General features: G+C 36.1%; 1 protein-coding gene across 1 annotated transcript in view; it reads right to left on the bottom strand.

Annotated features, from left to right (window-relative positions):
- Positions 1-385: 385 nt before the first annotated feature.
- LOC149548218 (jasmonoyl--L-amino acid synthetase JAR4-like) overlaps positions 386-12,888 on the bottom strand; it is a 52,687-nt gene continuing 40,184 nt past the window's right edge. Inside the window, exons 3-4 of the mRNA XM_089792262.1 lie at positions 1,222-2,048; positions 386-1,084 (exon numbers count right to left, since the gene is read on the bottom strand). Of these exons, the coding sequence (XP_089648388.1) occupies positions 546-1,084; positions 1,222-2,048 (1,366 nt within the window). The 3' untranslated portion in view covers positions 386-545. The remainder of the gene's footprint in view (positions 1,085-1,221; positions 2,049-12,888) is intronic.

Raw genomic sequence — 12,888 nt, 5'->3', positions numbered from 1 at the left:
CTACAAGTTTCGATACTAAACCTTGGGGCGATTTGAATGCCAGATTTATTCAATTTATTTTTGTAACAAATGCATAAGCTCTTATTACAAAATAGAGAGCAGGATATCGAACATGCAGACTGCATCATTTTAAATGTGAAAAATCAACTTAGTAAAGTTTGCATGGCAGATATCTTATTAGTCCTATCGATAAGTATTAAAAAAGAAGAGTCAACTAAAGAGCTAATCTATACAATAGTAAAGCCAAATCCTTAAATTCGGGATCCTAACTCTAGTAGCTCATGATATACACACACATGCAACAGAAGAAAACCCCCACAAGATCATGGAGCCAACACAGCCCAAAACACTATTTTCACAATATACAATGCAGCGTACACGATAATAAAAATCAAAAAAGAGCTTTCAAACTCAAATTACAATGACATGCTCTGCTGCTAAGCCTTGACCAGCATTAAGAAAAGTTATGCTCAGGGTTGTTAACTCTGAACTTCTGTATGATACATGACTTGAAAATATGTAACTTCCTTGAGTACTTTCGCATATTAAGAGAGTAATGTGCTAAAATATGTTTGTATTACACAACTGTTAAGAATATCAAACAAGGCCGGGTTAGAATTGACACAGCGGGGAGTTTTGAACTGACTGGGTGCTGCTCCAAGGCTCAGGTAGTGATCTAGAATTTTTCGAAATGCACCCTTTTTCACAATTCGAAGTTCAAGGGGTCCAATAGTATTAGTTTTTCTAGAGCCAACATAGCCTGGATCAATTAAAGATTCGTCCATTATTGAGCAACATCTATTTAGAACACTTTCATTTAATTTTTCATTGAGCTCCCAGAAGATTACGTAGTGCCCTGGTTCAGTTGACAAATCTGCATAGCTTGTGAAATCAACCAGCTCTACATTTTCTTCCTTGATAAGTCTGATAGCCTTCTCAACAGCTATTTGCAAATCTTTTTCTGTGGTCTTGTCAATGTTTAATGTAAGAAGAAGGTTCTTCCGGCATGAATAGGACAACTGTGGTGTGGAATTGTAAAATCCAGCTATTCTGACAATATCACCAAGTCTGTACCTGTAAAGTCCTGTATGCAAACATAAACAGTGAAAAGTGTCTCTCTATCATAAAAACTATAATCTAGACATTCAATGTACTGTTAAAAGACAAATAGAAAGTTCAAGTTGCATATTGAATATTAGCAGACCAAGGAGTGGAACACACCACCAAATGTTGTCATAACCACTTCATAATCCTGCCCGACTTTCACTTCTGTGAGACCCACAGGTTCGGATTCAGTACAGTGGGCATTAGCTACACTCTGATCTAAATTCCAGTCCTCAAGATGCACATGGAGAGGAATGAATTCAAAATATGCAAAGTTGGGTACTACTGTGAAAGTTGTATTCTCTGGTGAGGATGTGGGATCTATATTGGCAGCAATCCAACCTTCAGTGGCACCGTAATCTGCACTCAGCAATGGTAGATCACCTGCATAATATCTCAATTTCCTTAGGTACACCTCCATGGTACCTGTCATGATAGAGTAAACATACTTGGCACCAGGCCAAAGCTGTGGGATAATTCCATGCCAATTCTGCATGTGCTTACATTTTTCATAGATTGCTTCTGCTAAATCTGGATTTGGCTTAAGCAATTTGGAAACGGCTGCTCTCATAGAGGGTACTGTAATTCGTTCACTAAGTTTCCCTTCCTTGATATCGGAACAAAGTTCTTGCCAGACATGCTCAAGAGTCCGAAGAGCATCTACTATAGAGTATGAAAAAACTGAATGCACAAATTGTACTTCATTTGAATACAGCAGCCCACATAAGAGATGGCAATACAAGGATTGTTGAGGATTATTCCCAAACACAACCTCCTCTGGACTGCATGGAATAACCTGGATGCTCTCCTTATACTTCTTATAAAGTTCACTACAAAATACATGTGAAGTCGCGGTGCCAGCTTTAAAGCCCCCTTTAGTCTGAAATTGTTTACTACCATAAACAAACTCAAGGGCCCTTGCCCCAGGTCTGAGTGGGAATAATCTGTAGATTGAAAGAAGGTAACGGGTTACTATTTTCAGTAGGACATCTTGCATTTTTGAGTTCCATTACCCAACTTTAATTATTTGTAGACATTAATATAATTTTGTTGCATTTCAATTTTGAACAATCAACTATAGTAAAAATGTGGCTGCATATAATAGCACATGTTAATGGTATGCTAAAGACTAGAAAGATTGCCATACTTGTAAATAAAGCAAATACGAGACAAGAAAACATGGTGAGCTCTACATAGCATTCTAGCATTTAACCAGTAAGATGAAGATAATAGACTTTTTAAATTTGGTAAATTCCTCTTTTTTAGAGGAGGGAGTGCAGGGTAACATTCAGTTTAGCTGTTATGACAAGGCATATCTCTTTCATTAAATTCACAGGGGACTTGTAACTGAACTTGCCCTTCAAGGTATGTCACTCCCAACAATTTGAATGCAGAGTTGTACACAATTTCGAGATTTGGTCATGTCTCTTGGAATTTGACTCTTGAGCATGGTTCTGTTATGAAAGTCCCCTATGCTTCTGCAGTCTACCACTAGAGCTCATGACTAAACACAATGAGCCAAATTTAGAGACATAATGAAATCTTAGCAAATTCTGAAAAGAAGAACATCAATATTCTATATTTTAAGTGATACACAGTTGCACTTAACCATGGACAGAGAAATGAAATCATTTTGAGATGTAGCAGCAATGCTACTAATACTTTGTGAAGATTGTGAAAAATAAAATTACCTAAATGATAAATAGACAAAAAGAAAACTGTACCACCATCTGACAAAAGGAATAAGACGCTATTTTATGTGGATTTACTTCTTCAAATAGGGTTATATCATCGGATGCTGGCCAACTGACCACAATTGAAGTTTAAATAAATGTCAAAGTTTAAATAGTTGTCACTGGCCATACAGAATAATATCTCATTTTGAAGTGAATTATCTAACAGCAAGTTAAATATTTGACTTATTGTAGCTGTTAGTAAAATTCTGAAGTTGATGACTTTGATAACATGGAATCACGCACAACTGGGAATGTCAGAATGGAGGCCCAACTATGATGAATGAACCCTAAATCTGATCATATTTGGTTTCATAACTTTAGAATTGCACATGTGACAAGATCGAGATGAAAAAACAAGATCAAGTACACTAGTTGCTTGAATTATAATTTATTCTAATGGATACATGTGGTTTTTACAAAGCTACTACCTTGCTGATGCCAATACTAAGGAAAGAGATCGCTACAATATACAAGGAAGCAAGCTAAACTCATGTATACACACTGCTAAAATAAAATCACTATGCAAGTGGAGAATAACCCCAAGAGCACATCCTGCTGAATGGCATTCCTTAATATTGTTGCCACAAGACATCAATAATTTGGGAAGCCAACCAACTTTTATCAGCACACAATATAACAAGATTGCAAGGGAAATAACTCAATATTACCATTCAAATACATTTCATCCTTTCATTTCCATTTCAATAAATTTGCATTTTAATTTAGAAAGCTATTACCATGTTGCACCACCTACAATAATGATACTGTTAACACCATATAATGAGAGTGCACCAGAAATAAACCAATATTACCATTCAAATACGTTTCATCATTTCATTTCTATTCAATATATTTGCATTTTACTTTAGAAAGCTATTACCATGTTGCACCACCTTCAATAGTGATACTATTGCCTGTTGGCCAAATTTTCACCTTCCTAATGTGACTGGGGGACATGTATAATACCCAACACTTTCTATTTAAAGCTGTTGACTGAAATACATTTTTTTTTGTATTCATACTGTTCAGTGTGTTGATTACCTTGTTAATGTCATACCGGCATCCAGAGGATTCGGAATCTAGGCATCACTCAACAAGGATTCTAGGCACCACCCACAGCACTCTTGGCTCATCAATCATTTCATTATTGTGAACATCCCTTTTGGAATCATCCTTTGCATTCCATTCATCTATGCCACCATCTAGAGGACTATAGTCATATCTCAAATACATGCCACCATCCAAAATACTGTAGTCATAGCTCAAATACATGCCCCCATCCACAAAATTCAATGTACAATAATTTTACCATCCACAGGACTGCCATCTTGTCAATCATGCCTTCAATAGGACTGCTAGCTAATATTCATATAATACATCTTTCATGAAACCTTGGGTATAGAACTTTAAAATGGATATTTTGGTAAAAGAATCAATGTGGAGGGAAAAAAACAAGTGGATTAAAGAGGAGCTCTATGTAGAGAGTAATTTTGTGATAAATTAATTCAGTAGTTATTAGGAAATTTTTTTACCAAACGTCGTGTTAGTTGGTATTGGTAACCAATCCGAGCATTATATGTAGCACTCAGTGGGAATTGAAAGGTATGTTAATATAGGTGAACATCGGCACTGGTATGTAAATCGATACAATCAATAAAGATATATTTTTCCATTTGTGTCTTATTCCATTTAGTAGAATGAATGTGATGATAGTACTGTAAAATATATCTTAGTACATAAGAATTGTATTTGGCAACATCCTCCACCATATTTGGCATAAACATTTCTGGCGTCATTGCCTAAGTACGAATATCCAAGGTCAGGAAGGCGGGAGGAAGATGGAAATATAATACGCCGACCCTTCGACCAGAAAACATTAATAACCGATAGCGACATTGAGGAAGAGGAAGTGACGAGGGAGGATCAATTGACACAGGACCTTGTGCATGGGTGGGATGTAGCAGGAGACAAGTACATCTAGCTGGTACGATACGTGTCGAACTCACAGTGAACGAGGTTGTGTACGATCTCCTTGGGAGTCTTCCAAGGCTTCTTGCATGAAAGTTGGTAGAAGTGGAGGAGCAAAGAGAAGCCATTTCAACTCAATGAAGGATGGAGTAGATATTGTCAATGTTACGTGGAGATGCGTCCACGATATACTTTCAGTCATCCCTGTCCTGAAAACATCTCGAAGAGTTGGGGACACCTAGGAGACTTTGACTTTCACTTCTAGAACAAATTAGACTTTGACTCTCAAAGTAACACAAATTTAGCATATAAATTCAGCTGATGCTTATATTTTAAGGTTTTATTATGTAAAAGTACATGCTTTATCCATGTTTTCATATAAATATTTTAAATTTCTCTATATATTTGAAGTTTCCCTATTGTTATATAGTCGTCCCCATTTACTGCCCCTCCCCTCCACCACACCCCCCCCCCCTGTCCCCAAACTCAGGAAAAAAAATTTGTCATCCCAGAAACTCATCCTGCTGTCCCATGTTGTCCCAAAAACTAGGGGGAACATAGGATATTATCCAAGTTGCCTAGACACCAAATTTGCAATGTCTTCCCTCAAAGTTTACAGCTCCAAGTCCGCATCTCAAAAGATTATGGATCGCTGACCCCTACCATCTCTTGGGACAAAGATTCAATCGCTTGGATTTAAACAAGCCCCTCCTTGGTAACATCATACTCTTCCTCTCATAAATCAAATATTAATAATATTGGGAATTTACCTATGATAATTATTCATAATAACAATATTAGGAATAAATTTTATCCAATAATAAAAATAACATTGAAAATTGATTCTAATTATATTTATTTAATTATAATTGCTATATATCTTTTAAAAACACCATACATACCTTAATATTAATAATAGTAAGTACAAAAAGTAGTAGATGACTAAAAATATTGGTTTGCATACTATGCGATTACCTTTCCAATGAAATTAGCATTAATGGTATCGATCTCCTTTATAAAGTCTTTCAAATGCTTTTTATATTTCCGAACACCACTTACATATTTCTCTTATTATCAATAAATTAGATATTAACATATATAGGGTCGTGTCTTACCCCTAACATATATTAGCTATTGACATATTCTTAATAATAAAGGCCCTCTTTTTTATTGATGTTTGATTAGAATGTGAATACTTTAATTTTCTTTCCCTACCTTTATGGTTATGCCCATCAAAAATTAACCACCCTCCATTTACTACTTTGTTCATGTAAGTGGTGGGTCCCATCTTATATGTTCTTTTATCTTCTGTCTCTTTTATCTCCTCATTTTGTGGTCATCTCTCATACTAAATCCTCTTTTTTATAGTCTTCCACATTCCATGGTGCCCACGTGGAATGTTAGTTGCAAGGTAAGGTGAATAGTTTAACAATTCACTTCCCATCTTTGATTTATAATACTTGTCAAAACTATCTTTCAACATTCTAAATTATTTACTTGTTTTTCTTACTCTCTCATTACTATCTTCTTCTTGTGTATTTCTTAGAATTTTTATACTCTCTCTCTTTCTTCCCTCTGTCTCTTCTTTATCTCCTCATTTGTTGTTCTTCTATAATGTGTTGAAACATTTCACATTTCTTGTTTGGAGATGTTTAAGATTTTTTAGCTGTTGATGGATTTGATCCCACTGATTAAATAAATGGATGTTGTGGATAATTTTGTTAATGGTTTACAGCTTTTAGACGAGTGAACTATGATTAAATTATTGTTGCTGATATATTGGCAAACCTTTCATATGGCTAGTCTTTTAATCAACTTATCAATGTAATGGACATCAGAGATGTAACTAACAAAGGTTCTGAATCATGATGATTCAGTAAGATTGTATCAATAACTTCATGTAGTCTATAACTTCTGAAATAGGTTGAATTGGCTACGCATTAGAATCTAGTGTTTGCCTATATTTTTTTTAATGAATATACTTCTGATTGATCAATCATTAAATTCAGTTTGTATTAGATACTGAAATATCAATTGAATATTTTCTATAAAGTTATGACAACCAATTATCCAGAGTTTTGGTGTATATATATTTAGAGCATCAATATTTTAGTATTGTTGAGATATCATATATCCTTCCGTACTAATATTATTTTATTCAAGATAGAGGACTCAGGTATTATGTTAGTTTCCATACATCTGCTATAGATATTGGCTTAGTGTAGGATCTGATAGATTAGGTTTCATATCGCTGATTGTATGGGAGTTCAGGCATCTTCACCAAGAATATAGAGCTCCATCATGGTTAGAAAATTCAAATTTCCATTAAAAATCTAATTTGTCATCTCTATATCAATGCCCACATTATCTCTCTTATTAAACATTTCTTGATTCATTCCACTTATTTCTTTTTATTCCATCTAATTCCTATGGGATTCGCTATCCAAAGATAAATAGCTGTTATGACTTATCACCTTTTTCATAAACACTACATTCACTTGATACCTCGACATTCATTTCTGTGATCTTTGGTGCAGGTTTTAAACTACCCACTTCATTTGCACCCTTTCGTGAGCTTCGCCAAGAGCTACATTTAATCCTCCACCATATTGGCATAAACACTCTGGATTTGGGGAGGAAGACAGAGTCATTCTCCACTGTCAACCTATGAGATGCTCATCTAGCTGGAATCCACTCTGATTGGTGTTATTCATCCAAATTTCTCATTAGAGCTGTTTCAGTCTCTTTTGTTTCCGTGGTTCATTTTTTAGAATATTTTATATTTTATCTACATTGGAATTGTTTGCTTTTATTTTGAATGGTTTCTGCTATTGTGTTTTCTCTTCATTTTTAAGATGGTAATTGAATTTCCATAATTAATTAACAACCTTAAATTTAATAAGCATTGTCCTAAACTCTCTAAACTAAGGGGTTAATCCATAGAGTGATGGTTATGTCGTTGCATTGCTGTTGCTACCAAGATGAAAACTCCACTAGGCCAATGTTATCGGCAGCATTGTGCCTTCCCTTATCCAATGTGCTCACGGACTTGCACCTTAGAGTTGATGTTGCCAGCATTGATGCCATGAAATTTAGTGCACCATATGAGCATTTATGCAAGTGACTTTGTGCTCCAACCCATCACCAGGCTGCTGTGCTTGCAGGTTTTGTGCCCCTGTTAAGCTATCATGCTCACAGACTTGGACTATTCACCTTAATGTTGTTTGTTCATGCCGGGAATGAAGTCCCCCATTTGTGGCCTCACTTGACTCAAGCTGGGATATAAATCTCATATTCACCTACCAAATACAAATCTAATACTAAATCTATTTAATTAACCTAGTATGACTCTCCCTCTATGCGGTTCAATGGATATAACTAGCAATGAGTGGCCATAATAGGTAAGTCAAAAAATTGGGCACTCCATTTTTTTAACCCATTATTGAAAACACGTGGAATTGGTCTTACCGTAAAATTAAGAAATCCAGAAAATGAAACAGCCAATATCCCTCCTTGGCTATTAGGAATTTGTCAGAATATACTATCCTCTTAAAGCATTTGTTATGCCTCAATTTGTCTGTTTGGTAGTTCTCAACTTCAAGTTAGGAGAATCCAAAAGTTGATTAGAAGTTTCCTTAGTCTGATGATAAAGGCAAAATAAAAGAACATGTGCTAAACTAGAATTGGTATTGTATGAGCAAAGATTAAGGAACCTTTGGCCTTAGAGACTTGAAAATGCAAGGTGTGACTTTGGCCACAAAGTGGATACTTAAGGAGTTTGAATGGGAAGATATCAACTAGAAGTAACATTCAACATGTTTTTATGAAGGTCAAGCACTGGAAAGACCTTCGCCCTCATGACTTCTTGTTCAGGAACTTTTCAGTTAAACCTGCAGGCTCTAGGTTTTTTAATAGCATTTGGAGGGCTTGGGAAACTGTAAGGGACTTGATGTTGGCAAAAGGCCTTCAATGCAAATGATACAGATTCTTAATTTTCAATGGATTTGGCAGAGCCCACAATGGAACAATAAACCTCTTGCTCTTCTTCAAGATTGCTTTGCCAATACTTGGAACAGCAACGGGATTTCTGATTTATCATTTACATAATATTTTTTACTCTGGCTACATTAAAAGCTGGCTTTATCTACAAAACCAAATACACATTACCTAACTCTCCTATAAAAACTTTCATTAAACTTAGAAAAGCTCCACTCAATATACAAGCTCCTGTTAAATTAAAGTTTAATGCTGAAATCTATGAAATCTTTCAAAAGGATGGTACTGCCTTCTTCAACATTAACTCTGCTAAGTTGTGTAGGTTTCTCAAAGATACCCAAGAGGTCTTAGCTCGTATCAGTATTGTTTGAGAAATCTACATGACAATACATGATCTCTTACTGGTTCCTGCCAAGGCTGGAATACTTACGCATCCATTGCATTCAATTTTTCTATTAGTTCAACTTCAGCCAGTCATCACATAGAAATAAAATATTTGTATAAACAATCTATTCACCATATTTATTCTTTATTTGAAATATTTATAAAAATGTCATTTTCCCTTCTTTTTATTGGTTCATATGGCAAACAGCCAGTAGAAAATTCAATTTTATTTTCTTTAAATTATATGTTTTAATGTATTTAAATCATTACATCAATGTCAAATGATATTAAATTATTGAATGAGATGTTCACTGTTGCATGTCATAGATTTTTCATTTCATTGTATATTCTGTTAAAAATATATCTCATCTGAGATCTCCAATCTTGTTAAAAAAATATTATCCAGCTTATTTCTTCATTAAATAACTTCCACATAACAACTTAATAAAGATGAGAAAGACAGTCTGCTAAGCCAGGCGATGTACATTTATTTCATTGTTACTGGGTAAGAATGAGGAATTATATCTGTCAGAGACACTTCACCTATAACACCCAACACTAAAATTAAGGCACCTCACCTGCAACCTGCTACATCCATGTAAATGGTCTCTAAATTCAAAACTGATGATTTGGGGAGTAACTGACAAAGGTATCACCAATTGATTGCACTACTTTGCGCAAAACTGTTATCTAAATGTAGTTAATCTGCACAACAATAAATTGAGTGGGCTTATTACACCTCATCTAGGTCTTCTTGGAAGTATTGCAACATCTTTCTTTCTTTGTCATAGTGCTTCTCAATTTGTCACCCTCTTGATTGGATGTGAAGAATTCTGAAACCACCAACTCTTCTTCCACTGCATCATCATGCTCTTCTGGTAAGATATCACACTATTTATTGCTTTCCAACTTGTGTTATTGGAGATTTCCATGAATTTATTTGGTTATTGGTTTGTGCAGGATCAAAGTCACTACCATCATCCATGTCGAGCATTGATGTCAGCAAGAATTTGAAGCACTACCTGGATTTCACCGTCTAGGGCCCTGCCCTACTTTTTATTAATCTTGGTGACATCACTGTTTTTTAATGTACCGTTAGGGGAATGAGTGTAGAGAGATACAACTAGGTTGTCAGGTTTCGTGACTTTCTGAGGTTTCTAGGCTTTAAATGATAGCTAAAAAGATCCATTCTTATGGTTGTGATAGAATACATCTTCCAACTTTTATATGGACGTGCCAAACTTCTTGTCTGTTAACTATAATGATAATATATATATCCCTTTAAAAAAATTGAAATTGTATTTGTATGCTTCGATTGAGATTTGGTTTACAGTAAATTTTGAAACAAGTGAAACTTCTTGAGCTGTTTATAATTTGTAGAAGGGCTGAATACTCTGTGTACTTAGCTTGCACCAGCATGGACTGGTTCATCCATTATCAAATTCAAAACCAAAGTAACACCCAAAAAACTCCCCCTTAACATTTTCATCTTGTAATGGTAAGAGATGGTAGTTTAATTTCTTTAATGTAAACTAAAAAGCACCTAATTTACTGTGACGGTCAATTGGAGCTTTATTTTCTTACTACTACTAATCAGATCAACTAAAATTTCTTGCATTGAGAACATTTATTTGCAGCAGACTTTTGCCTGCAAGTTGGTAGTCTATAGAAATACACGAGTTCTAATTTGTTCTCAACTAAAATTATGTATATATTCAAATTGAAAGTCTCCAATAATGATTTAATCATCTTAAACAATCAGATATGAGATATTTTCAAGATTAGCAAAGAATTTTATTCTCTCATAAATGGGAGATGGGTATTTTCCAAGATACACAATTATTTACCAATCTGTTCAGGATTTTGTGCTCTCAAATTCTACTTCAAAAAGAATCTCATTCAAAGGACCAAGTAAAATAGGCTTTTTGAGGTATCTTTTTCATCTTGTTGAATGAAGCTCAGAGTCTCCCAAATATTACAGTTAATGTAAATATTTCCTGTACATCAAATAGAATTAATTTTCACTTAGAAATTCAATATTAAAAAAAACATGCATTTTGAAAATCATCTCTCTAGGTGCAATTTACATTAATTATCTTAAATAGGGAAGAGCATAGCAGTGAGCATCAAGAAGGGAATAGGGAAGAGCATGTCAGTGAGCATCAGGATGAGAGCCATAGAGAGGAGCATGCTGACTCTAAGGAGGTTGATCTGAGGCAAATGATGTGAACCCTCATTAATCGCCTACCTCCTGTTCATGATTAGGATAGAGCACATTAGGCAGGACATGACCATAGACCCAAGTCTAGGAGCCCTCAGAGGGATCGACATAGATCCATTGTATCTTCTCAAATGAAGGACCTTCAAAGGTCCAAGATCAAGCCCTTTAATGGGCAGGGTTCTAGATATGTAGTTGAGCAATGGCTTATTGCACTTGACAGGATTTTTGCTATGCAGGTCTTTGACAGTAATGTCAAAGCAAGGTTTGCTATTACCAACCTGGAGTACTTTGGGGCCACTTGGTGGACAATTGAGGAAAAGAAGTTGGGCTTAAACATGAACAGTGTCACATGGGAGTTATTCTTGGAGAGCTTCCATGAGCGATTCCTACCAGAGGAACGGAAGCAGCATAGAGCAGATGAGTTCCATAACCTGAGACAGTACACTATGACCGTTGTAGAGTATGAGCGCAAGTTCTATGAGCTCATGCCCTTTTTGGGATTCAATGACAACCCAGCACAATTCGCACAGCATTTCATCAAAGGCTTGAACAACCGTTTAGTTGGGGGTGTTAAGGTATTTGAGCCTAAAATCCTCAAGGATGCGGTACATCGAGCCATCCTTGTAGAGCAAAGTGTCAACCTTGGACATGGGGGTTTTGTGGGAGCGCCTACAGTAGCAAGATCTAAGGGCAACCACAACTCAGGTGGGAACAAGAAGCCTCCTTTTCCTAAGGGGAATCAGTCTCAACAGCAGTCACAACAGCAAAAGGGATCTTACCCTCAAGCACAAAGTGGTGGTGGTGGTTCTAACTCTAGGAACAATCGCAATGCTCAACGCAATAAACGAAATCAGCAAGCTCAGCCTGCACCCACTACTGTGTCGAAGATTCGTAGTTTCATGGGTCTAGCTGGTTATTATTGCAAATTCGTCCAAAACTTCTCCAGAATAGCACATCCTATTACCTCCCTTCAGAGGAAAGGAAAGAAGTTTCTATGGACGGATAAATGCGAGGAAGCATTCTAGAAGCTCAAGGAGCTTTTGACCAGTGCACCGATCTTAGCAGTACCTGATCCAACAAGTGATTTCATGGTGTGTACAGATGCTTCCCTTGAGGGGATTGGAGCGGTTCTGATGCAGAATGGATGGGTGATTGCATATGAATCGCACAAACTCAAGGATCACGAGCTGAATTATCCTACGCATGATCTTGAGTTAGCAGCGGTAGTTCATGCCTTAGTGAGATGGAGACATTTCTGGTTGGGACACAAGTTTGAACTACATAGTGATCATCGCAGTCTTCAATACATATTCACGCACCTAATCTAAATGCTAGGCAGAGGAGTTGGATGGAGTTTTTATGCGAGTATGACTTCGAGGTGAAGTATATCCAAGGGAAGGAGAACGTAGTGGCAGATGCTTTGAGTCGCAAGAAACATGTGATATCATCTATGACTCAGTGTTGACTTGAGGAGTCAGA

The sequence above is a fragment of the Cupressus sempervirens genome, chromosome 7, assembly GCF_028749045.1.
Source record: "Cupressus sempervirens isolate cs-2001-9-10 chromosome 7, ASM2874904v1, whole genome shotgun sequence".
NCBI classification, from domain to species: Eukaryota; Viridiplantae; Streptophyta; class Pinopsida; order Cupressales; family Cupressaceae; genus Cupressus; species Cupressus sempervirens.
Note: the sequence above shows the minus strand (reverse complement) of the source record. Positions and strands in the feature narration are given on the sequence as shown.